Below are 23,462 nucleotides of genomic sequence, written 5' to 3'. Positions count from 1 at the left end.
TTCGCCTCATGTAAAAATGTGTGGGATGGCATACAATACAAATGTGTGTGTACTTACCAGATCCAGACTCCCCTCGGCATCCTCTTCCATGAGAATAGGAGAATCTGGTTCCAGGCTTCCCCGTGACCTTATCCGAGGCTCTTGCTCCAAAATTAACTTTAAGTGGTCATAGTACCAGGACCATATTTTTGTATGGGCCCAATGGGCATTTGCCCAAGGGCCACAGGACTCTAAGGGGCATAAGCTGATAGCTGAGGGTCCCCTCTTTCCAGGGGTACCAGATTTGTGAAAATTGGCCCTAGGGAACCTGAGATATCAGACTTCTAAGCAGTGGTCCCTATCCGAGCATGTTAATTGCTCTTCCCAGCCAGATATCTAGGGTTCTGTCTGACATACAGTTTTTCTGAGGGTATACTACAAAAGCTGGCACTCTCCCTTTTTGGTGGACAGTGGCAACTAGTTTCTACTATGCCCAGAACCAGACATATCAGCCTTCCAGCAGCTGGTCCCTGCTCCAGCTCCACACTCCTGGTATGCAGTTTTATATTTTTGTTGGTGGATTTCTCTGGCTCCTAAACTCTGTTCCCCAAGTCTCCAGTACTTCCTAAAGGTGGGACTCTCTAGTGTTTTTCCCCATTGAAAGCTAAGAAATCTTTTTTTCAGGAAACATAGATAACTGCAGTCAAGCAAGCTGCCCTCCCACCGGAAAATACTGAATGCCCTTCCGCCAGAAAATGATGATTACACCTGTTGTTATAAGCCGCTAGCGGCGCGTCTGTGTTACTACATTCCAGCAGCTAGATTCCTGCATGTATCCCTGTGTTCAGCCTCAGCTGCTGTATAATTAGTAGTTTGCCTCTGTGTGTCTAGCTGTCCAGCTGCATTGTATCTCCTCATCAGAAGGCTTGGTTTTCTGACTGTTCTGATTGGGAGTGTCTCCCTTTATATTCCCTGTTTACTCTCCTATGCTGGTTATAAGTTACTGCTACATATGAGAACCTGTCAGCTCTGTGAACTCCTGAAATTTGGATACCCTGTCTTGTTCAGTTTCCTTACTGGAGCCAGCTCTCCTAGAATTCAAGTTTTTGTAACTTCCACACAGATTCTTGTCTTTCGCGATTATTTCATTATTATTACCACCTTGTGCATTGTTGCATTTATATTCAGTTAAGTTGTTGCTTATATCAAATCAGGGTGATCCCTGTGCATTGTTGCATTTACATATCATCTGTGTTTAATTTTTATACCACCCTGTGCATTGTTGCATTTTGTATACTTTCAGTGTTTGTTATTATATCACCCTGTGCATGCATCAATGTACTATCTGCTGATTACCTCTGAGTATTGAGCAGTGTTATCAAGGTTGATTCCAGTGAATGTCTTAGTGTTCACTCTAGGATTTTTTTAGGGCAGGGTGCTGGTTATTGAGGAGGGCACATTTTTGATGTGACGCTTTGCGCACAAAGAATAGCGCAAATGTTTATAGTTTTTGTACATACATTTTCCACTTAGTATATCATATACCCATATATACATACAGGACACCTATGTAACACCCAACATCTGTACTGAGAAACATACTGTATATGTCCAGTCTTCGTGAAAGATTGGCTGTAGCATATACATAAGTAGGTAATAATAACTGTCTTCTCCAGTGCTGAAGTGGTTATAATTCGTATGTGTTACAAAACAGAAGAGTTAAGCAGAGGGTTCAAATACATAGGTAAAAAAAAGTCTGTTCTACTAGGGAAATACTGTAAGCAGTACATGCTCACTGCTTACCCTGTTCGTTTCCTCTTCATCAGAGCGCTGTGTTATGCAGGCAGCCACAGCAGTGATGTCATTTACAGTCCCTCATCTGCCATCCAGTTCGCTAAGGATAGAAATTGTGCTCCAATCTGAGAGATGGGCAAGGAGTAGACAATAACATTGTAACATGCACTCTGACTGTTGCATTCTGTATACAAGGGGGTGATTAATGGTTCTGCAGGGTACGCTGAAAAAGGGCAGGGTGCTTTTTCACATTTCAAAAATGGGCAGGGTGCAGCACCCTGCTGAAACAGCCTAGAAGGAACACTAATGTCTCACTGTACTGCATTTACTCTTGCCCAGCCTCCAATAGTCGCCTTGTCCTTACATAAGACCTGGGGGCATCTGAGTACGGGGTGGACCTAATTCACCCTGGAAAGGCGGCTGCTAAAGGTGAAGCCTAGCTTTGCAGGAGGCTAAAAGACTGTTGGGTAGGGGTAATTGCGTGAGTGTCACCAAGTACCACCTGGTAACCCAGATAACTGTGTAGTCCACGTAATACCTGTATTAAGCCCACTCCACTATCCACCACTCCCCTGTGAATTAAACACCCCCTACCACCCTGCAAGTCATGTACTGGGGCCCCTTCAATCAGCCCAATGCCCTTTCTACAGTTTAGTGTTCTCCCTCCCACCCCATCTCCCACCATCTGTGCAGTAAAAGAGTACATTCTGAGCGGAAGATAGAACACCCCCTACCGCCCGTGGGACATCATAAAACAGGATTAAACACCATTGTTACATTCAACATTACTTCGCACCCCAAAAACAACATAAAATAGGATTCAACAACATTATTAAATTAAACAATACACCGCACCTCAAAATTACCATAAAACAGGATAAAACACCATTATTACATGAAACAATACCCTGCACCTAAAAAACATAAAACAGGATTAAACAACATTATTACATTAAACAGTATGCTGCACCCCAAAAATACCATATAACAAAATTACACACCAGTATTACGTTAAACATTACACCGCACCCCAAAAATTACTAATTCGGGCCATATGGCAACCCCTCACAGCATGCCTCCCCTGTCCTGCCAAACATTGGTGGTGTACAGCGGCCATGTGGGCACATGCAGCCCTTAATGTAGCCACCCCTGTCCCCTCAAACATTGGTATACAGTGGCCATATGGGCACATGCAGCACCCCCATCTTCCCCAAACATTGGTGGTGTCATGCTGCCATGTGAGCACATGCAACCCTTAATGCAGCCCCCCCCCCCCCCCCCCCCCCCCCCCAACATTGGTGGTGTACAGCGGCCATGGGGGCACATGCAGCCCCCCCTTTGTCTCCCCAACAACACTGGTGGTGTACAGTGGTCATATGAGCACATGCAGCCCTTAATGCAGCCCCCCATGTTCCCCAGCAACATTGGTGGTGTACAGCGGCATTATACTCACTTTCAAGCAGTTTTCTGGATCCTGAACACAGACGCTGTTCACTCTTCAGCTTCCTCGCAGTGAATACGAGGATGGGCGGCGAGGAGTGGCTGTGATGACGTAGATCGGTATGGCAAGCTCAGATCGCAAGCTACTGGAAACACTTGCGATATGCACTAGATAGTACACCGATATAGAAAGGATTGACTTGCATGCACTATATAGACTTGCGATACCGACCCTGCGGGAATGCGCATCAGGATTGAATCGGGATTGCAAGCGGCATAACACCTTGCGATTTGCACTAACTTTTCTTGCGATTTTGACTATATAGTCAAAATCGAAAGTAAAGATCTCACCATGGGGGTCATTCCGAGTTGTTAGCTCGTTATTTTTTTGTCGCAACGGAGCGATTAGTCGCTAATGCGCATGCGCAATGTCCGCAGTGCGACTGCGCCAAGTAAATTTGCTATGCAGTTAGGAATTTTACTCACGGCATTACAAGGTTTTTTCTTCGTTTTGGTGATCGTAATGTGATTGACAGGAAGTGGGTGTTTCTGGGCGGAAACTGTCCGTTTTATGGGGGGGTGTGAAAAAACGCTACAGTTTCTGGGAGAAACGCGGGAGTGGCTGGAGAAACGGAGGAGTGTCTGGGCGAACGCTGGGTGTGTTTGTGACGTCAAACCAGGAACGACAAGCACTGAACTGATCGCAGATGCCGAGTAAGTTTGGAGCTACTCAGAAACTGCTAAGAAGTGTCTATTCGTAATTCTGCTAATCTTTCGTTCGCAATTTTGATAAGCAAAGATTCACTCCCAGTAGGCGGCGGCTTAGCGTGTGCAAAGCTGCTAAAAGCAGCTTGCGAGCGAACAACTCGGAATGACCCCCCATGTGTACACGCCAATAGAAGTGAGAAATGAGTGTTAGGCAAATGAAAGAGGCTGCGGAGTGTTGGAAAGAGGACAGAAGTAAGGTGTCAGAGTGTTAAAAGTGAGGTTAGCTGTGTGAAAAATGCTACATACAGTAAATAAAAACAAACAGGGTGATATAGGTGTTAAAAATAAATGTAAGGTGGTTATGCCCCAAAGTGGCCCAGCCAGAGCCATCCAAGGAGCCCCATGCCCCAAAAGTTCACCCCCAAACTGAATTTCTATATAATTGAAAAGATCTTACCTATGGCTTTTGTGCAGTCAGCATATGATTCCCTGTTTAACAGCCTACAGTGGGTGGGGTGCTAGTCCAGAATGACAGCATCCCAAGCCCTCAGGTGTGTATACACACACATAGTATATAATATATTGTGGAGAGTGGGCCTGGACTGCACTCCCTAACTTCTTATAATGGGATGTGCAACCAGGGGTGGATTGGGATGGAAAACCAGCCCGGGAAATTTATGGAAGCAGCCCTAATGAGGGCGTGGTCTGATGATGGGGGATCGATCCTCATAGGTAAAGCAAGGAAATGGTCTATGGCGCTAAGGTGAGTGGTGTATAATTAATAGATGTAAAATTCTGTAAATCAGCAGCCACCCGGAGCTGGAGATGCCGAATCCAGACAAACAGAGACAACACAAATAAATATTCCAGGTGGCGCTTAAAAGTACAGAAAACAATTAAACATGTTAAAATAAAAAATATTTTTGTTTATTATTGATAAAAAAGAGATAATATAGTGTAGTATACACACAAACTCCCGGGAGTAAACAATATAAAATAAATATAAAATCCACACCACAGTTAGGAGCCTGATAGATGCTCACTAGATCAATACTGGCTATACTGATAAAAGATAAATGGTTGTAACATTATACATTGATGGCCATAACTGCTGTATAGTATATATTAATATGATCTAATCACACAGGTGTGCACTCCAGTGCTAGATGTTATGTAAAATAAAAGTTATATGAAAGTCACTCACATGTACATGGAGAATCCTTAGGTGCCAAACAATGATGACAGCCAGGGCCGGTTCAAGGGCGCTCTGCGCCCCGGGCAGGAAAAGGGGAGTGTCCTAATACAGGGGGCGTGGTCAGTTACGCCCCCTGTACATTGCTAGCGCCGCTTGAATGCTGAGCGGTGCGCGATGACGTCATCGCGCACCGCACAGCAAAAGGTCCTCTCCACGAAGGGAAACTAGACGCTATGCGTCTAGTTCCCTTCGTGGAGAGGACCTTTGCTGTGCGGTGCGCGATGACGTCATCGTCTAGTTCCCTTCACAGGAGGCGGACGGGGACGGCAGCGGACGGGGGACACAGCGGGCAGCAGTGGCGGATCTTGCCACGGTGCGGCGCCAGCGCCCTCCGGAAGGCGGCGCCCCGGGCAAAAGTCCTGCTTGCCCGTGGCAAGATCCGCTACTGATGACAGCACTCCGTATGAGGCACCTTAGACTGTCATAATTTGAAGCAGACACTTATGTGTAACAGGGTGTCTGGACCCTCGCTAAATAGCGGGACTGAGGTGTACCGTATGTATACGGAGTAGTTGGATGAATGTGATATCAACCGCCCAAGTAATTTAACCGGTCTGGCAGCGGAGGCGATGAGTGGGCACCCAGGGTGCGTTGCTGGGGTAAGAAGAAAACCCGTGAAGGTCTTGATGTTTGAAGTTGGCGCTGCGCTTCCGTGCAGGGAGCGCTGCGCGTCCGGCAATGAGCGCCCCAGTGGTGTAGCCTCGGTCCGGCAGCGGAGGCAGAAGATGATCACCTGTACTGGGCACCCTGTATCAAGGTATAGCCGTGGAGATCTCCTTATTGTGAGTCGCGCTGTAACCCGTGCAGGGAGCGCTGTGATGGAAGTAGTCAACTCCGTCAGTTTACAGCTGGATCAGGTGTAGAGATGGAGAGCAGTCTCCGTCCGAGCACTTACTATCTCTCCATGTGCTGCACTGGTGTCAGCTGGGCCAAAAACGTTCCAGGTATCTGGCTGTTAATGCAAGATTGTAGCCCTCTGGATATGCTGGGCGTGGAATGAAGTTCTGTCGGGGGAGAATTGTTAGAATGTCCTGTATCCTTAACGCGTTTCAACGCACAGCAGGGCGTCTTTATCCAAAGGCAGGTATCATATACCTTGGACGTTTTTGGCCCAGCTGACACCAGTGCAGCACATGGGGAGATAGTCAGTGCTCGGACGGAGACTGCTCTCCATCTCTACACCTGATCCAGCTGTAAACTGACGGAGCTGACTACTTCCATCACAGCGCTCCCTGCACGGGTTACAGCGCGACTCACAACAAGGAGATCTCCATGGCTATACCTTGATACAGGGTGCCCAGTACAGGTGATCGTCATCTGCCTCCGCTGCCGGACCGAGGCTACACCACTGGGGCGCTCATTGCCGGACGCGCAGCGCTCCCTGCGCGGAAGCGCAGCGCCAACTTCAAACATCAAGACCTTCACGGGTTTTCTTCTTACCCCAGTAACGCACCCTGGGTGCCCACTCATCGCCTCCGCTGCCAGACCGGATAAATTACTTGGGCGGTTGATATCACATTCATCCAACTACTCCGTATACATACGGTACACCTCAGTCCCGCTATTTAGCGAGGGTCCAGACACCCTGTTACACATTAGTGTCTGCTTCAAATTATGACAGTTTAAGGTGCCTCATACGGAGTGCTGTCAACATTGTTTGGCACCTAAGGATTCTCCATGTACATGTGAGTGACTTTCATATAACTTTTATTTTACATAACATCTAGCGCTGGAGTGCACACCTGTGTGATTAGATCATATTAATATATACTATACAGCAGTTATGGCCATCAGTGTATAATGTTACAACCATTTATCTTTTATCAGTATAGCCAGTATTGATCTAGTGAGCATCTATCAGGCTCCTAACTGTGGTGTGGATTTTATATTTATTTTATATTGTTTACTCCCGGGAGTTTGTGTTACCAGTGTATACTACACTATATTATCTCTTTTTTATCAATAATAAACAAAAATATTTTTTTATTTTAACATGTTTAATTGTTTTCTGTACTTTTAAGCGCCACCTGGAATATTTATTTGTGTCGATCCTCATAGGGCCTTATTGTACGCAGTTGCGGACTTTTTTGCGTCTTTTGCTGCAGTTATGTCTGAGACCAGGGGCGGATTGGGAACTAAAGGTGGCCTTGTAAAATTTTGTAGAAGTGGCCCGATATGAGCAGCACAAGATATATAACATACCATGTAGCCATGTTGGCCTACCAGGAAACTTCCTGGTGAGCCCTATGGCCAGTCCGCCCCTGTGTGCAACCTTGCTGGGACTTAGTACTACAATATAGGAACAAGGGTAAAGGTGCACCACACATACACCATTAAAGTTATAACAACCTTAATATCCGAGGTTCTTCGCATATATTGGGCAGTATAAGAGTCTGCCTATCTGCTTCACGGTGACCTCGTCAGACAGGTCCCTGACATTATAGGGGTTAGCCTCTGGGGCGCAGAGCACCCCCAAACTAGCCCAGCCATACCACCCCAGGGCATCACACAGATAAGTTTGAAGATTATCAGCACACATCCCTGGATGCATGAATAGGTTAGGTTTACTATTGCACTAGTGTTATAATCAAGTGTAATTTACATATACATATCTGCACACATGCAATTTAGCAACTTTTAATATTAAACCCTAAATTAGCGTCTAGATTTATACATTTAACACCCCCTTCCCCCACCACCACCACCACCCCTTCCCACCCCCATCCCCACAACCAATACTGGTGTCTTGTGCTTACTGCCTGCTCTTACATTATGAGATCTCACAAGCAGATCTGGCTATACCACTAGTGCCATCTTGTGTTCTGTAATATTAACCTATACTTTAGAATCTCCCCATTTACACTGAGCTACTGATATGCTGGAGACTACATTAATATCACTAATAAATCACGTTCATTCACCCATCTGAGAACCTGTTTGGGGCAGGAACCTTTTTATCATTGTCCTCTTGTGCTTGCTTGTGTTTTTGTCCCATTATGTGGTATAATATATATAAGTCCAGGCTCGGCCAACTTGTGGCTCACCAGCTGTTGTGAAACTACTATACACATCCCAGCATGCTCTGCCATAGTTTTAGCATTCCGTAATAGCAAAACTATGGCAGGGCATACTGGAACTTGTAGTTTCACAACAGCTGGAGAGCCACAGGTTGGCCAGGCCTGAGTTAGAGGGAGTGCAGAGGAAGAGCAGCCCTGAACATTATCGTGTACCTTTCACCTTCCCCCACTCCTAGTTTCATTGTACAGAATACACACACCCAACTGTGACTGTCAAACGTGTCTAAAACACCACACAACCATAAGCACCCATTGCCATTACCAATAGCTTTAGTTATGTGGCTCTACATCAGCTTGTGTTTTCTGTTACTGTGTTGTGCAATTAAACAGGATGATCTAAAACCGGTATATATACAGCAGAGAACACAATACAACCATCAGTCAAGCTGTTGGAAAATACACCTATTTATTGGAAATTTACAAGAAAATTCACACTGGTATTAAACAGCAAAACAGATTTTAAAACAATATTTAGGGTATTTTAGTGCTTTAGATCTGAAAGTCTCACTACAAAGTTGTATGAAATTTGAATTTTGTGAGTTGTATTCATTTAATACAATGGTTTGGACAACTGAGCTTTGCTGCTGGTTATTTCTGTGACAACTGCAGAATGACTGGAAATGTTGGTGCACGACCACCAGAGGGAGCTGTTACAACTAAGAGTAGTCCCGGGACAAGGCGATTCTCTTTCCATCGTATTCCGAGGTGGTCAGACAGCGGAGGAAGAAGTGGCTGAGGTCATGAACGGAGATCACATCACCGCCGCGTTCATCCACTTTGATAGTGTAATCTTTAGTCAGAGGTTTATTAGCTGCCCAGATGAAAATAAAACAATAAAAAGTGACTTGTAACAAGAATGGTTCACACTTCCCCACTTTATTAGCCACTACCACTCGGTTTACCTGTCTAGGATTGTTGAGATGTCAAGGCTACCGACCACCAAACAATGGACTTTCATAGTTGGCCAAATCACAAAAATCTCTTCTCATGTCCTATCTTAAACGTGGTTGTCAATCATTCCTGGACCTTCAACAGACTTTTGGACATTATATCACCTCTTTACCTTCTTGCACCATTGGGTGGGCCCCAACCTCATGTTGGGGCCCATTGGGTGGGCCCCCACCCCCCAACCCTTTGTCTGTCAGGATCTTTACCCAGACACTTGGTTTCTCAACTATATCTACTCTACCTAACTAAACTAGCCCTGGCTCTGCCTTCCTACGTCTCATCATGACACAGGGAGTTGGCTGGAGAGTTGACAGAAGACCAGTGGTCCTAAAAATTTTTAACACTTTTGCTAGTTCTTTCTCACTCCAGGTCTTGGAAATGCAGTACAAAATTCTATCTAGGTGGTTTTGATGCCCCATGCATATTAATTTGATATTTCTGAGTATTGCAGCCTCTGCTGACTGTGTGGCCAAGCGCCGGGTACCCCATTCCATATTTGGTGGCAGTGTCCGTGACTAACTTTTGGCAGATGGTTCAGAAACTATCCAAATTGATTACATGGCTTCCGCTCCCGGATACCCCTGGGTTCTGGCTTTTTAGCATCATGCACATGCTGCTCTCAACATAAAAAATAAATAAAAAAAACTACTTTGGCATCTCTTGAATGCAGTGAAGGTGACTATCCCATGTATCTGGAGATCCCCTGTTATGTATCATCTCTCAGTGGTTCCAGAGGGTGGATCAATACATGGCTATGGAGGACCTCACATCCTCTACCAAAACTGTCTTCCAATGTTTTCACTGCAACCTGGTATGACTGGCTGAGATGAAAGAGGCTCCTGAATATACTACTCATATTGCATCCCTTTTACTACCTTAATGGACGTGGTCAACACTTCACTCCTCCCCTTTTCCCCCCTTTCCTTTTGCTCTTTCGTACTGTTCTGCTTTCTGCTTAATTCCTTACGTTTTCATTTTCTTTTTATTATCAATTTTTATCCTTTTTATGTCTTCTTAACAAAATAATTGGAATTCTCACAAACTTGCTTTTTTGTCCTAATATACAGTGCATCCGGAAAGTATTCACAGCGCTTCACTTTTTCCACATTGTTATGTTACAGCCTTAATCCAAAATTTAATAAATTATTTTTTCCCCTCAAAATTCTACACTCAATACCCCATAATGACAACGTGAAATTTTTTTTTTTAGATTTTTGCAAATTTATTAAAAATAAAAACTAAGAAATCACATAAACATAAGTATTCACAGCCTTTGCTCAATACTTTGTTGATACACCTTTTGGCAGCAATTACAACCTCAAGTATTTTTGAATATGATGCCACAAGCTTGGCACAACTATCTTAGGGCAGTTTCGCCCATTCCTCTTTGCAGCATCTCTCAAGCTACATCAGGCTGGATGGAATGCGTCGGTGTACAGCCATTTTCAGATCTCTCCAGAGATGTTCAATTGGATTGAAGTCTGGGCTCTGGTTGGGACACTCAAGAACATTCACAAAGTTGTCCTGAAGCCACTCCTTTGATATCTTGGCTGTGTGCTAAGGGGCGTTGTCCTGCTGATAGATGAACCATCGCCCCAGTCTGAGGTCAAGAGCGTTCTGGAGCAGGTTTTCATTAGGATGTCTTTGTACATTGCTGCATTCATCTTTCCCTCTATTCCGACTAGTCTCCCAGTTCCTGCTGCTGAAAAACATCCCCACAGCACGATGCTGCTGCCACCACCATTTTTCACTGTAGGGATGGTTTTGAGCGGTGCCTTGTTTGCTTCAAACATGACACCTGGCATTCACACCAAAGAGTTCAATCTTTATCTAATCAGACCACAGAATTTTGCTTCTCATGGTCTGAGATTCCTTCAGGTGCATTTTGGCAAACTCCAGATGGACTGCCATGTGCTTTTTTACTAAGAAGTGGCTTTCGTCTGGTCACTCTACCATACAGGCCTGATTGGTGGATTGCTGCAGAGATGGTTGTTCTTCTGGAAGGTTCTCCTCTCTCCACAGAGGAATTCTGTAGCTCTGACAGAGTGACCATCGGGTTCTTGGTAATTTCCCTGACTAAGGCCCTTCTCCCCCGATCGCTCAGTTTAGATGGCCGGCAAGATCCAGGAATAGTTCTGATGGTTCTGAACTTCCGCCATTTACGTATGATGGAGGCCACTGTGCGCATTGGGACCTTCAAAGCAGCAGATAATTTTCTGTACCCTTCCCCAGATTTGTGCCTTGAGACAATCCTGTCTCAGAGGTCTACAGACAATTCCTTTGACTTCATGATTGGTTTGTGCTCAGATATGCACTATCAAGTGTGGGTCCTTATACAGATAGGTGTGTGCCTTTTTTCAAATCATGTCCAATCAACTGAATTTACCACAGGTGGACTCCAATTAAGCTGTAGGAACATCTCAAGGATGATCAGTGGAAACAGGATGCACCTGAGCTCAGTTTTGAGCTCATGGCAAAGGCTGTGAATACTTATGTACATGTGATTTCTTAGTCTTTTTTATTTTTAATAAATTTGCAAAAATCTAAAAAAAAAAAACTTTTTTCATGTTGTCGTTACGGGATATTGGCCCTCATTCCAAGTTGTTCGCTCGCTAACTGCTTTTAGCAGCCGTGCAAACGCTAAGCCGCCACCCTCTGGGAGTGTATCTTAGTGTCACGATCCGGGTATCTGGACGCCATTACTTACCCTTCAGATGCCTCCTAAGGCGGGCTCAGCGTTCCAGGACCGGATTCCGCTGTTCCTGAGTTTCCACATGCAGAGTGGTCTTTTCATCAGCCGCGGCCTCCGCTGTGCCCGCGTGGTTAAATGTGCATCTATCAGCCTGGCGTCTCCTGTCTCCGGTGGCCGGCGCCGCCATTACTGTTTCCCAGACCACATGGATTACAAACCAAACTTCCCTCCAAGTGTCTGCATGGGCGCAGCCATCTTGGATTCTGTCATCTGATCATTTCCACCAATCTGCTGTCTGTGTTGTTGATTTGCATAATTGCCTAGCCAACCCCTTCCTTGCTGCAGGTATAAGTAAGCTGTACCTGAGCAAGGAAGACGTCAGTGCTTTGGTTGTCAAACCTAGTTCCTGTTTGTCTCTCTTCTATGATTGTCTTCCAGGTTCCAGCTCCTGTCTCAAGACTTCCACCATAGAGACCCGCACCAGCATTCCACCTGCGGTGTAGCCTGACTCTCCAATCCATTGTGGATTCATCTGTTTCCAGCTACAACACTACCTGCTTCCAGCCTCAGCTTCCAGCAGAGTACAGCTTCCCTTAAAGGGCCGGTGTCCTTTCTACACTTTACCACTCTCCACCGGAATTATTATTTCTCCGCTCTCAAGTTCTACATTTCAGTTCACATTTCATCGCTCCCAAAGTTCATTTATTATTTAACTGGTTCCAGCCAGTATCCACTCCGTGCTAACAACAGTCTGGTTCCAGCCAGTATCCACAGCAGCTGTTTTACCTTCAGCAACCCAGCTCTTCCTGGAACACCAGCTGGTACAATCCTGGGTTATCTCCTTTGCTACAGCTGGGCCTGGTAAGGACTTTCCATCTAGAAGATCATAAGAACTATCTCACACTACCAGTGCCCTGTGGCTCCTGCCATGCTGTAGTACTCAGGAACTGTATTTATTCTTTGCTGACTTTTACGTTTTCTTTTATTGCTGCTGTGATGCGGAGTTGTCATAATAAACATCATTGACTTTTATCTAAGTTGTCGTGGTCACGCCTTCGGGCAGTTATTATTCATGTTACTTACATGTCCAGGGGTCTGATACAACCTCCCAGGTTCCGGTACATCTCAGCCCCTACAACTGAGGCTGCCTCCCGTCAGCTCAGGCCCTCAGTTGTGACAGTAAGCACTGACCTAATGAATCCAGCCGGAGACCAGGATCAAGCGGCCAGGCCGATGCAAGAACTGGCAGCCCGACTAGAACATCAGGAGGCTGCACAGGGCCACATCATCCGCTGTCTCCAGGATCTCTCTACTCGGCTGGATGGGATTCAGACAACTCTCCGTGGATCAGGCGCGTCTGGTGCGTCAACCACAGTGACTCCAGCTATAACCCCACCCACCTTACCCATTTCTGCTCCACGTCTTCATCTTCCAACGCCAGCAAAATTTGACGGATCTCCAAGATTCTGCAGGGGATTTCTCAACCAGTGTGAGATTCAGTTTGAGCTACAACCTGGCAATTTTCCCAGTGACCGTACAAAAATTGCCTACATTATTTCTCTTCTCAGTGGCTCAGCCCTTGATTGGGCATCACCGTTATGGGAGAGGTCCGACACCCTGCTATCTTCTTACACTGCATTTGTGTCAACATTCAGGCGCATCTTCGACGAGCCAGGCCGGGTAACTTCAGCTTCGTCTGAGATTCTCCGTTTACGCCAGGAATCACGTACTGTAGGACAATATCTTATACAGTTCCAGATCCTGGCATCCGAACTGGCATGGAACGACGAGGCCCTGTATGCTGCATTCTGGCATGGTTTATCCGAGCGTATTAAAGATGAGTTAGCTACCAGAGACTTACCCTCCAAGTTAGATGAGCTAATCTCACTTTGTACGAAAGTTGACTTACGTTTCAGAGAGAGAGCAACTGAGCGTGGAAGATCATCTGCTCCAAAATCTTCTACTCCTCCTCCTCGCCAACTGTCACCAACTACAGATGAACCCATGCAAATTGGCCGTTCCCGTTTAACTCCTGCTGAGCGCCGAAGACGTCTCTCCGAGTTTCTCTGTCTGTATTGTGCAGCTCCGTCTCACACCATTAATGCCTGTCCCAAACGTCCGGGAAACTCCAAATCCTAGCTCGCCAAGGAGAGGGCCGGCTAGGAGTAATGATCTCCTCTCCATCTCCTCAAGATTGTAACCTCCCAGTCTCGCTTCAAGTTGCTCAACGTTATCAGAACGTCATTGCCCTCCTGGATTCCGGAGCAGCTGGGAACTTTATAACTGAAGCCTATGTTAAACGGTGGTCCCTACCCACCGAGAGACTTCCTTCGTCCTTTTCCTTAACTGCTGTGGATGGCAGTAAAATTTTTGATACAGTTATTTCTCTAAGGACTCTACCAGTTCGTCTGAGAGTGGGAGTTCTTCATTCCGAACTTATTTCATTTTTAGTGATTCCAAGAGCCACACATCCTGTGGTCCTGGGCCTTCCATGGCTCCGTCTTCACAATCCTACAATTGATTGGACGACTACGCAAATCCTGGCATGGGGTTCCTCCTGTACTAAGACATGTTTATTTAAAGTGTTGCCTGTCTGTTCTTCCTCCCCCAGGTCGTCTGATGTTCCACCTCCTCCATATCAAGATTTCACGGATGTGTTCAGTAAAGCTTCTGCTGATATCCTTCCTCCTCATAGAGAATGGGACTGCCCGATTGATCTCGTTCCAGGGAAGGTTCCACCTCGAGGCCGAACTTATCCGTTGTCTCTCCCCGAGACACATTCTATGGAGGAATACATTAAAGAGAACCTAGCAAAGGGGTTCATTCGACCTTCTTCTTCTCCAGCCGGCGCAGGCTTCTTTTTTGTAAAGAAGAAAGATGGTGGTCTGCGGCCGTGCATCGACTACAGAGGTTTGAACGACATTACCATCAAGAACCGCTATCCTTTACCCCTGATTACTGAGCTCTTTGACAGAGTTAGCGGAGCTACCATCTTTACAAAGCTGGACCTGAGAGGTGCATACAATCTCATCCGGATCCGTGAGGGTGACGAGTGGAAGACCGCATTTAACACCCGTGACGGACATTATGAGTACCTCGTCATGCCCTTCGGATTGAGCAATGCTCCAGCTGTCTTCCAGCATTTCGTCAATGAGATCTTCAGAGACATTCTATACCGTCATGTCGTGGTCTATCTAGATGATATCCTCATTTTTGCCAACGATTTAGAGGAACATCGTCTCTGGGTAAAGGAGGTTCTGTCCCGTCTCCGTGTCAATCATCTCTACTGCAAATTAGAGAAATGCGTCTTTGAAGTCAAGTCCATTCCGTTTCTAGGGTACATTGTGTCCGGTTCCGGACTAGAGATGGATCCTGAGAAACTACAAGCAATCCAGAATTGGCCGGTACCCTTAACCCTCAAAGGGGTCCAGAGGTTCTTAGGGTTCGCCAATTATTACCGAAAGTTTATACGAGACTTTTCCACCATTGTGGCGCCTATTACTGCTTTCACCAAGAAGGGTGCTAACCCGTCCAAGTGGTCTGAAGAAGCCATGCAAGCTTTTCATCTTTTAAAACAGAGGTTCATCTCTGCACCTGTCCTGAAACAGCCTGACATCGACTCTCCTTTCATCTTAGAGGTGGATGCCTCCTCCGTTGGAGTAGGAGCGGTGTTATCTCAGAGGGCTAAAGATGGTCATTTACATCCTTGCAGTTTCTTCTCACGGAAGTTCTCCCCAGCGGAGCGCAACTATGCCATTGGCGACCAGGAGTTGCTAGCCATCAAGCTCGCTCTAGAGGAGTGGAGATATCTGTTGGAGGGAGCTTCTCATTCAATCACCATCCTTACAGACCACAAGAACCTTCTATATCTAAAAGGCGCACAATGTCTCAACCCTCGTCAGGCCAGATGGGCACTTTTCTTTTCCAGGTTCGACTTTAAACTCCAGTTCTGTCCGGGCTCTCAGAATCGCAAGGCCGATGCCCTTTCCCGCTCATGGGAGCAAGAAAATGAGTCAGAGTCTTCAGACAAGCATCCTATTATAAATCCGTTGGCATTCTCCACGGTAGGGATGGACTCTACGCCCCCATCAGGGAAAAGTTTTGTGAAGCCGACACTAAGGAAGAAGCTCATGCATTGGGCCCATGCTTCCCGTTTTGCCGGACATACAGGTATCCAAAAAACCCTGGAGTTTATCTCTAGGTCCTATTGGTGGCCAACTCTGAAAAAGGACGTTTTGGAGTTTATTGCATCTTGCCCAAAGTGTGCTCAACATAAAGTATCCCGCCAGTCGCCTGCGGGGCAACTGGTTCCACTATCTGTTCCCCGTCGACCATGGACCCATTTGTCGATGGATTTTATTACAGATTTGCCCATGTGCAACAAGTTCAATACCATCTGGGTGGTAGTTGACCGGTTCACCAAGATGGCACACTTCATTCCTCTCACCGGTCTTCCGTCAGCTTCCAAGTTGGCTCAAGTATTCATACAAGAGATCTTCCGACTCCACGGTCTTCCAGAAGAAATTATCTCAGATCGAGGAGTTCAATTCACAGCCAAATTCTGGCGAAGTTTATGTCAAGTCCTCCAAGTCAAGTTAAAGTTTTCCACGGCTTACCATCCTCAGACCAATGGTCAAACTGAGAGGGTGAATCAGGACTTGGAGGCCTTCCTCCGCATCTATGTGTCCTCCTCTCAAGATGACTGGGTTCAATTACTTCCCTGGGCCGAGTTCTGTCATAACAACCAGTATCATTCTTCATCTTCCTCAACACCATTCTTCACCAACTTTGGATTCCACCCTAAAGTCCCTGAGTTCCAACCGCTTCCAGCAACTTCTGTTCCCGCAGTGGATATCACCTTGCATCAGTTTGCCAATATCTGGAAGAGCGTACGATCAGCTCTGCTCAAGGCATCGTTCAGGTACAAGAAGTTTGCGGATAAGAAGCGTCGAGCAGTTCCTGCTCTCAAGGTGGGTGATCGGGTATGGTTATCCACGAAGAATTTGAGGTTAAGAGTTCCCAGTATGAAGTTTGCACCTCGCTACATCGGTCCTTTTAAAATTGATCAAGTCATCAATCCTGTTGCTTACAGACTCCAGTTACCTCCCTTCTTAAAAATACCCAGGACATTCCATGTTTCCCTGTTGAAACCGCTAATCTTGAATCGGTTTCATTCCTCACTTCCACCAACTCCGAAAGTCCAAACTCAACGAGGCGTTGAGTATGAAGTGGCCAAGATCCTGGACTCACGTCACCGTTACGGTCAACTTCAGTATCTCATTGACTGGAAGGGCTATGGTCCTGAAGAACGCTCTTGGACCAATGCCTCTGACGTCCATGCTCCTGCCTTGGTCCGAAATTTCCACGCAAAGTTTCCTTTAAAGCCTAAGAAGTGTCCTGGGGCCACTCCTAAAGGGGGGGGTGCTGTCACGATCCGGGTATCTGGACGCCATTACTTACCCTTCAGATGCCTCCTAAGGCGGGCTCAGCGTTCCAGGACCGGATTCCGCTGTTCCTGAGTTTCCACATGCAGAGTGGTCTTTTCATCAGCCGCGGCCTCCGCTGTGCCCGCGTGGTTAAATGTGCATCTATCAGCCTGGCGTCTCCTGTCTCCGGTGGCCGGCGCCGCCATTACTGTTTCCCAGACCACATGGATTACAAACCAAACTTCCCTCCAAGTGTCTGCATGGGCGCAGCCATCTTGGATTCTGTCATCTGATCATTTCCACCAATCTGCTGTCTGTGTTGTTGATTTGCATAATTGCCTAGCCAACCCCTTCCTTGCTGCAGGTATAAGTAAGCTGTACCTGAGCAAGGAAGACGTCAGTGCTTTGGTTGTCAAACCTAGTTCCTGTTTGTCTCTCTTCTATGATTGTCTTCCAGGTTCCAGCTCCTGTCTCAAGACTTCCACCATAGAGACCCGCACCAGCATTCCACCTGCGGTGTAGCCTGACTCTCCAATCCATTGTGGATTCATCTGTTTCCAGCTACAACACTACCTGCTTCCAGCCTCAGCTTCCAGCAGAGTACAGCTTCCCTTAAAGGGCCGGTGTCCTTTCTACACTTTACCACTCTCCACCGGAATTATTATTTCTCCGCTCTCAAGTTCTACATTTCAGTTCACATTTCATCGCTCCCAAAGTTCATTTATTATTTAACTGGTTCCAGCCAGTATCCACTCCGTGCTAACAACAGTCTGGTTCCAGCCAGTATCCACAGCAGCTGTTTTACCTTCAGCAACCCAGCTCTTCCTGGAACACCAGCTGGTACAATCCTGGGTTATCTCCTTTGCTACAGCTGGGCCTGGTAAGGACTTTCCATCTAGAAGATCATAAGAACTATCTCACACTACCAGTGCCCTGTGGCTCCTGCCATGCTGTAGTACTCAGGAACTGTATTTATTCTTTGCTGACTTTTACGTTTTCTTTTATTGCTGCTGTGATGCGGAGTTGTCATAATAAACATCATTGACTTTTATCTAAGTTGTCGTGGTCACGCCTTCGGGCAGTTATTATTCATGTTACTTACATGTCCAGGGGTCTGATACAACCTCCCAGGTTCCGGTACATCTCAGCCCCTACAACTGAGGCTGCCTCCCGTCAGCTCAGGCCCTCAGTTGTGACACTTAGTTTAGAAGAAGTGCGAACGAAAGGATCGCAGAACGGCACCAAAATATTTTCGAGCAGTGTCTGAGTAGCTCCAGACCTACTCCTAGCTTGCGATCACTTCAGACTATTTAGTTCCTGTTTTGACGTCACAAACACGCCCTGCGTTCGGCCAGCCACGCCTGCGTTTTTATCTGACACGCCTGCGTTTTTCAGCACACTCCCTGAAAACGGTCAGTTACCTCCCAGAAACGCCCCTTTCCTGTCAATCACTCTGCAGCCAGCAGTGCGACTGAAAAGCTTCGCTAGACCTTGTGTAAAAATGCATCGGCTGTTGTGAAAGTACGTCGCAGAAGTGCCGCTTTTTTTCCTAATCGCTACGCTACGAACAACGGCACCTAGCGATCAACTCGGAATGACCCCCATTGTGTGTAGAATTTTGAGGGAAAAAATTGACTTATTCCATTTTTGAATAAGGCTGTAACATACCAACATGTGGAAAAAGTGAAGTGCTGTGAGTACTTTCCGGATGCACTGTATACAGTACGGCTTTGTATCACTATCTGTGTATCCATGCCATTGTTTGGGATGCAATTGCTCATTATGTTTATATTTGATTCATGTATTTGTCTATTCCATCACATGTATTGTCCATCACATGATGGTGCAGAAATAGTTATACTGGCCACTAGTTACCTGCAACGTATGGAGGTAGCACAGCCACGTAGTCCAGGCCGGAGCCCTTCAGGACCTGATACATCCGGACGTGGTCCTCAGTCACTGGCAGGTAGTGAGAGGGGACTTTGGTGATGTCCCAATTCACGAGCGCTTGAACAGGAAGACAGAAAAGAGCCATCACACATGTAGAAGAGACTTCTATGTCTGTCACAGAATGATGTTAGCAGCCAGGGTTACACAATATCCAGGTCTAGTGTCCCATTGTTCTCATTAATACAGAACCCATTGCAAAATTGGGGACCTATATGAAATTGTACACATGTATCAGTGTATAATAGTTACCAGATGTTTGCTTTTATTGTCTAACCTGTAAGTCCTGTCCTGGAGAAGCAGACAGCTACAGGGACACCCGGACAGGAAAACCAGTATAATGTCAGCCCTGGCACCGTGTCCCCCCATATCAGCCCATCCGCACAATGGGCCTAATTCAGACCTGATCACTCGCTAGGGTTTTTTTGCACTGCTGTGAACAGATAGTCGCTGCTCATAGGGGAGGGTATTTTCGCTTTGCAAGTGTGCAAACGCATGTGTAGCAGAGCTGTACGAACAGATCTTGTGCAGTCTCTGAGTAACCCAGAACTTACTCAGCCGCTGCGATCACTTCAGCCTGTCCGGGAGCGGAATTGATGTCAGGAACCCTCCCTGCAAACGCTTGGACATGCCTGCGTTTTTGCAACCACTCCCAGAAAACGGTTGACACCCACAAATGGTTTCTTCCTGTCAATCTCCTTGTGATCGGCCGTGCAAATTAATTCTTCGCACAAACCCATCGCTGAGTGGCGATCCGCTTTGTACCTGTGCATACGCATGCGCAGTTCTGACCTGATCGCAGCACTGCAAAAAACCCTAGCGAGTGATCAGGTCTGAATTACCCCCAATGTCTCACAGCGTCTACAGGGGCTGGTGAGTGGTGACCATGGCTGTGGGATTACAGCCTGACACTGAATCACTGTTGTAGTACTGCTATGCTCAGTCATACGAGTGGGTCATGATCAATGTCATCTTTTCATGCTAAATATCACTACTGCTGCCTGGGAGACACTTAGTCCTCCCCAGGGGACAGGTAAGTCGGCTGATGGTAACACTGCACATAGGGGAGAGGACTGACAGCAGATACACGCTACAGGTATAGGGAGATGTGTCAGAGGTCAGGGCAGACAGATGTGTAACAGGAGAGGGGTGCAGGTAAGGAACGTGCAACAGATGTAAGGAGGACAAGTGTGATACAGGGGAGATGCATGACACGCCCCCATGTGATGTGACCACACCCCCTACATGTTATAACTATGCCTTATAGCAGATGTTCCCAAACGCAGTCCTCAAGGCACCCCAACAGTCCAGGTTTATGGATATTCATGCTTCGGCACAGGTAAATTAATTTGTACCACAGTCAGTTTAGGGATGAGCGGGTTGGATTCTCAGGGAACCGAACCGTACCGGACTTCACCATTCGAGCCCGAATCCAAGTCAGGCTCGGGTTTTCCCGCCTGACTCGGAAACCAGAACGAGGCAAAACATCATCATCCCGCTGTCGGATTCTCGCAGGGTTTGGATTCCATATAAGGAGCCGCACGTCGCCGCCATTTTCACTCCGGCATTGTAGAGTGTAGAGAGAGGACGTGTCTCTGTTCTCTCAGTGTCCATGTCTTGTGCTGTATTTGTCCAGTCACAGTGGTTGTGTCCTCTTGCTGCCATATGTCCATTGCTGCTGTGCTGCATCAGTCCAGTGGTAGTGTCCTGTGCATCAGCCATCAGTCATTCCAGTGACCAGACAGTCACAGTGGTTGTGTCCTCTTGCTGCCATATGTCCATTTCTGCTGTGTTGTGCTTCATCAGGTCAGTGGTGGTGTATTGTGCTGCATCAGTCCAGTGGTAGTGTCCTGTGCATCAGCCATCAGTCATTCCAGTGAGCAGGTAGTCACAGTGGTATACTCTGCTGCCATATGTCCAGTGCTGCCGTATAATAATAATAATAACAAGTCCCTTACAGTGTTGCGGTGTTGTCCTGCATCAGACCAGTGGCAGTGTCCTGTGCATCAGCCATCAGTCATTCCAGTGACCAGACAGTCACAGTGGTTGTGTCCTCTTGCTGCCATATGTCCATTTCTGCTGTGTTGTGCTTCATCAGGTCAGGGGTGGTGTATTGTGCTGCATCAGTCCAGTGGTAGTGTCCTGTGCATCAGCCATCAGTCATTCCAGTGACCAGGCAGTCACAGTGGTATACTCTGCTGCCATATGTCCAGTGCTGCCGTATAATAATAATAACAAGTCCCTTACAGTGTTGCTGTGTTGTCCTGCATCAGACCAGTAGTAGTGTCCTGTGCAGCCATCAGTCATTCCAGTGACCAGGCAGTCACAGTGGTATACTCTGCTGCCATATGTCCAGTGCTGCCGTATAATAATTAATAATAACAAGTCCCTTACAGTGTTGCGGTGTTGTCCTGCATCAGACCAGTTGCAGTGTCCTGTGCATCAGCCATCAGTCATTCCAGTGACCAGGCAGTCACAGTGGTATACTCTGCTGCCATGTGTCCAGTGCTGCCGTATAATAATAATAATAACAACAAGTCTCTTACAGTGTTGCTGTGCCACATATTGTGTTAAATAACTCCAGAAAAGTAATGGAGAACAAAAATTTGGGGGATAAAATAGGGAAAGATCAAGAACCACTTCTTCCTAGTGCTGAAGCTGCTGCCACTAGCCATGACATAGACGATGAAATGCCATCAACGTCGTCTGCCAAGGCCGATGCCAAATGTGATAGTAGAGGGCATGTAAAATCCAAAAAGCCAAAGTTCAGTAAAAACACCCCAAAAAAGAAATTGAAATGGTCTGAGGAGAAACGTAAACTTGCCAATATGCCTTTTACGACACGGAGTGGCAAGGAATGGCTAAGGCCCTGGCCTATGTTCATGACTAGTGGTTCAGCTTCACATGACGATGGAAGCCCTCAACCTCCATTTTGCCATTTAATTCCAGTGATTTGGACGTATAATTCCAGTGATTTTTCAATTTAATTCAAGTGATTTGGACGTATAATTCCAGTGAGAATTGTTTGTGTCGCTTGGCTTAGTCATACAGCTACCTCATTGCACCTCTTCTACATCTTTGCATGAGGTGCTGTTTGGGGCCTCATATTTAGATATCTGCCCTCCTGTCTGCCACTACAGTGCCACTCCTGGATGGGCCAATTGTTTGTGTCGCTTGGCTTAGTCATACAGCTTCCTCATTGCACCTCTTCTACATCTTTGCATGAGGTGCTGTTTGGGGCCTAGTTTTTGAAAAGTGCCATCCTGTCTGACACTGCAGTGCCACTTCTAGATGGGAAAGGTGTTTGTGCCGCACACTTGTGTCGCTTGGCTTAGTCATACAGCAGCCTCGGTGCACCTCTTTTTCTTCTTTGCATCATGTGCTGTTTGGGGCCCTTTTTATATCTGCCCTCCTGTCTGACACTGCAGTGCCACTCTTAGATGGGCCAGGTGTTTGTGCTGCACACTTGTGTCATTTAGCTTAGTCATACAGCCACCTCAGTACAACCTTTTGGCCTAAAACAATATTGTGAGGTGTTCAGAATAGACTGGAAATGAGTGGAAATAAATGTTATTGAGGTTAATAATATCATAGGATCAAAAATACCCCCAAATTCTGTGATTTTAGACGTTTTTATGTTTGTTTGTTTTTCAAAAATCATCCAGATCCAAAACCAAAACACGAAAGGGTGGTTTTGGCAAAATCAAGCCAAAACCAAAACACAAAAGTGGAATTAGAACCAAAACCAAAACACAAAAAGTGCCAGCCGCACATCTCTAAGTCACAGTAACATAGTAAATGAGGTTGAATAGAGGCAAAATGCCCATCGTGTTCAACCTGTATTAGGTTGAGTTGATTATACTGTACCTGCTGAAGTAATGTTTTATGACTAGTTAACAACTATAAATCATGTTACACCTGGATTAACAATGTCAATATTTTAAATGTTGTATCCTTTTCAATCAGAAATTCATCCATTTCTTTTTTAAATGCATTTACAGAGTCCGCCATTACCACCTTCCCTGGCAGGGAATTCCAAATCCTTTCGCCCTAACAGTGAAGAACCCTTTCCTCCGTTGCGTACGGAATTTTCTCTCCTCCAGCCTCAGCGAGTGCCCACATGTCCTAAACGGTGTTCTTTTAATAAATAATTCCTCTGATAACTCCTTGTAATGGCCCTTTACATATATATTCCA

General features: G+C 46.3%; 1 protein-coding gene across 2 annotated transcripts in view; it reads right to left on the bottom strand.

Annotated features, from left to right (window-relative positions):
* Window positions 1-8,640: 8,640 nt before the first annotated feature.
* Window positions 8,641-23,462, bottom strand: part of LOC134949223 (flavin reductase (NADPH)-like) — a 148,579-nt gene continuing 133,757 nt past the window's right edge. For both annotated transcript variants that reach the window (XM_063937689.1, XM_063937688.1), the window contains 2 exons: window positions 19,195-19,326; window positions 8,641-9,064 (listed from right to left, as the gene is read on the bottom strand). In XM_063937689.1, the coding sequence (XP_063793759.1) occupies window positions 8,910-9,064; window positions 19,195-19,326 (287 nt within the window). In that variant the 3' untranslated portion in view covers window positions 8,641-8,909. The remainder of the gene's footprint in view (window positions 9,065-19,194; window positions 19,327-23,462) is intronic.

The sequence above is a fragment of the Pseudophryne corroboree genome, chromosome 8, assembly GCF_028390025.1.
Source record: "Pseudophryne corroboree isolate aPseCor3 chromosome 8, aPseCor3.hap2, whole genome shotgun sequence".
NCBI classification, from domain to species: Eukaryota; Metazoa; Chordata; class Amphibia; order Anura; family Myobatrachidae; genus Pseudophryne; species Pseudophryne corroboree.
The sequence above is the reverse complement of the archived record's forward strand: the minus strand, read 5'-3'. Positions and strand labels throughout refer to the sequence as shown.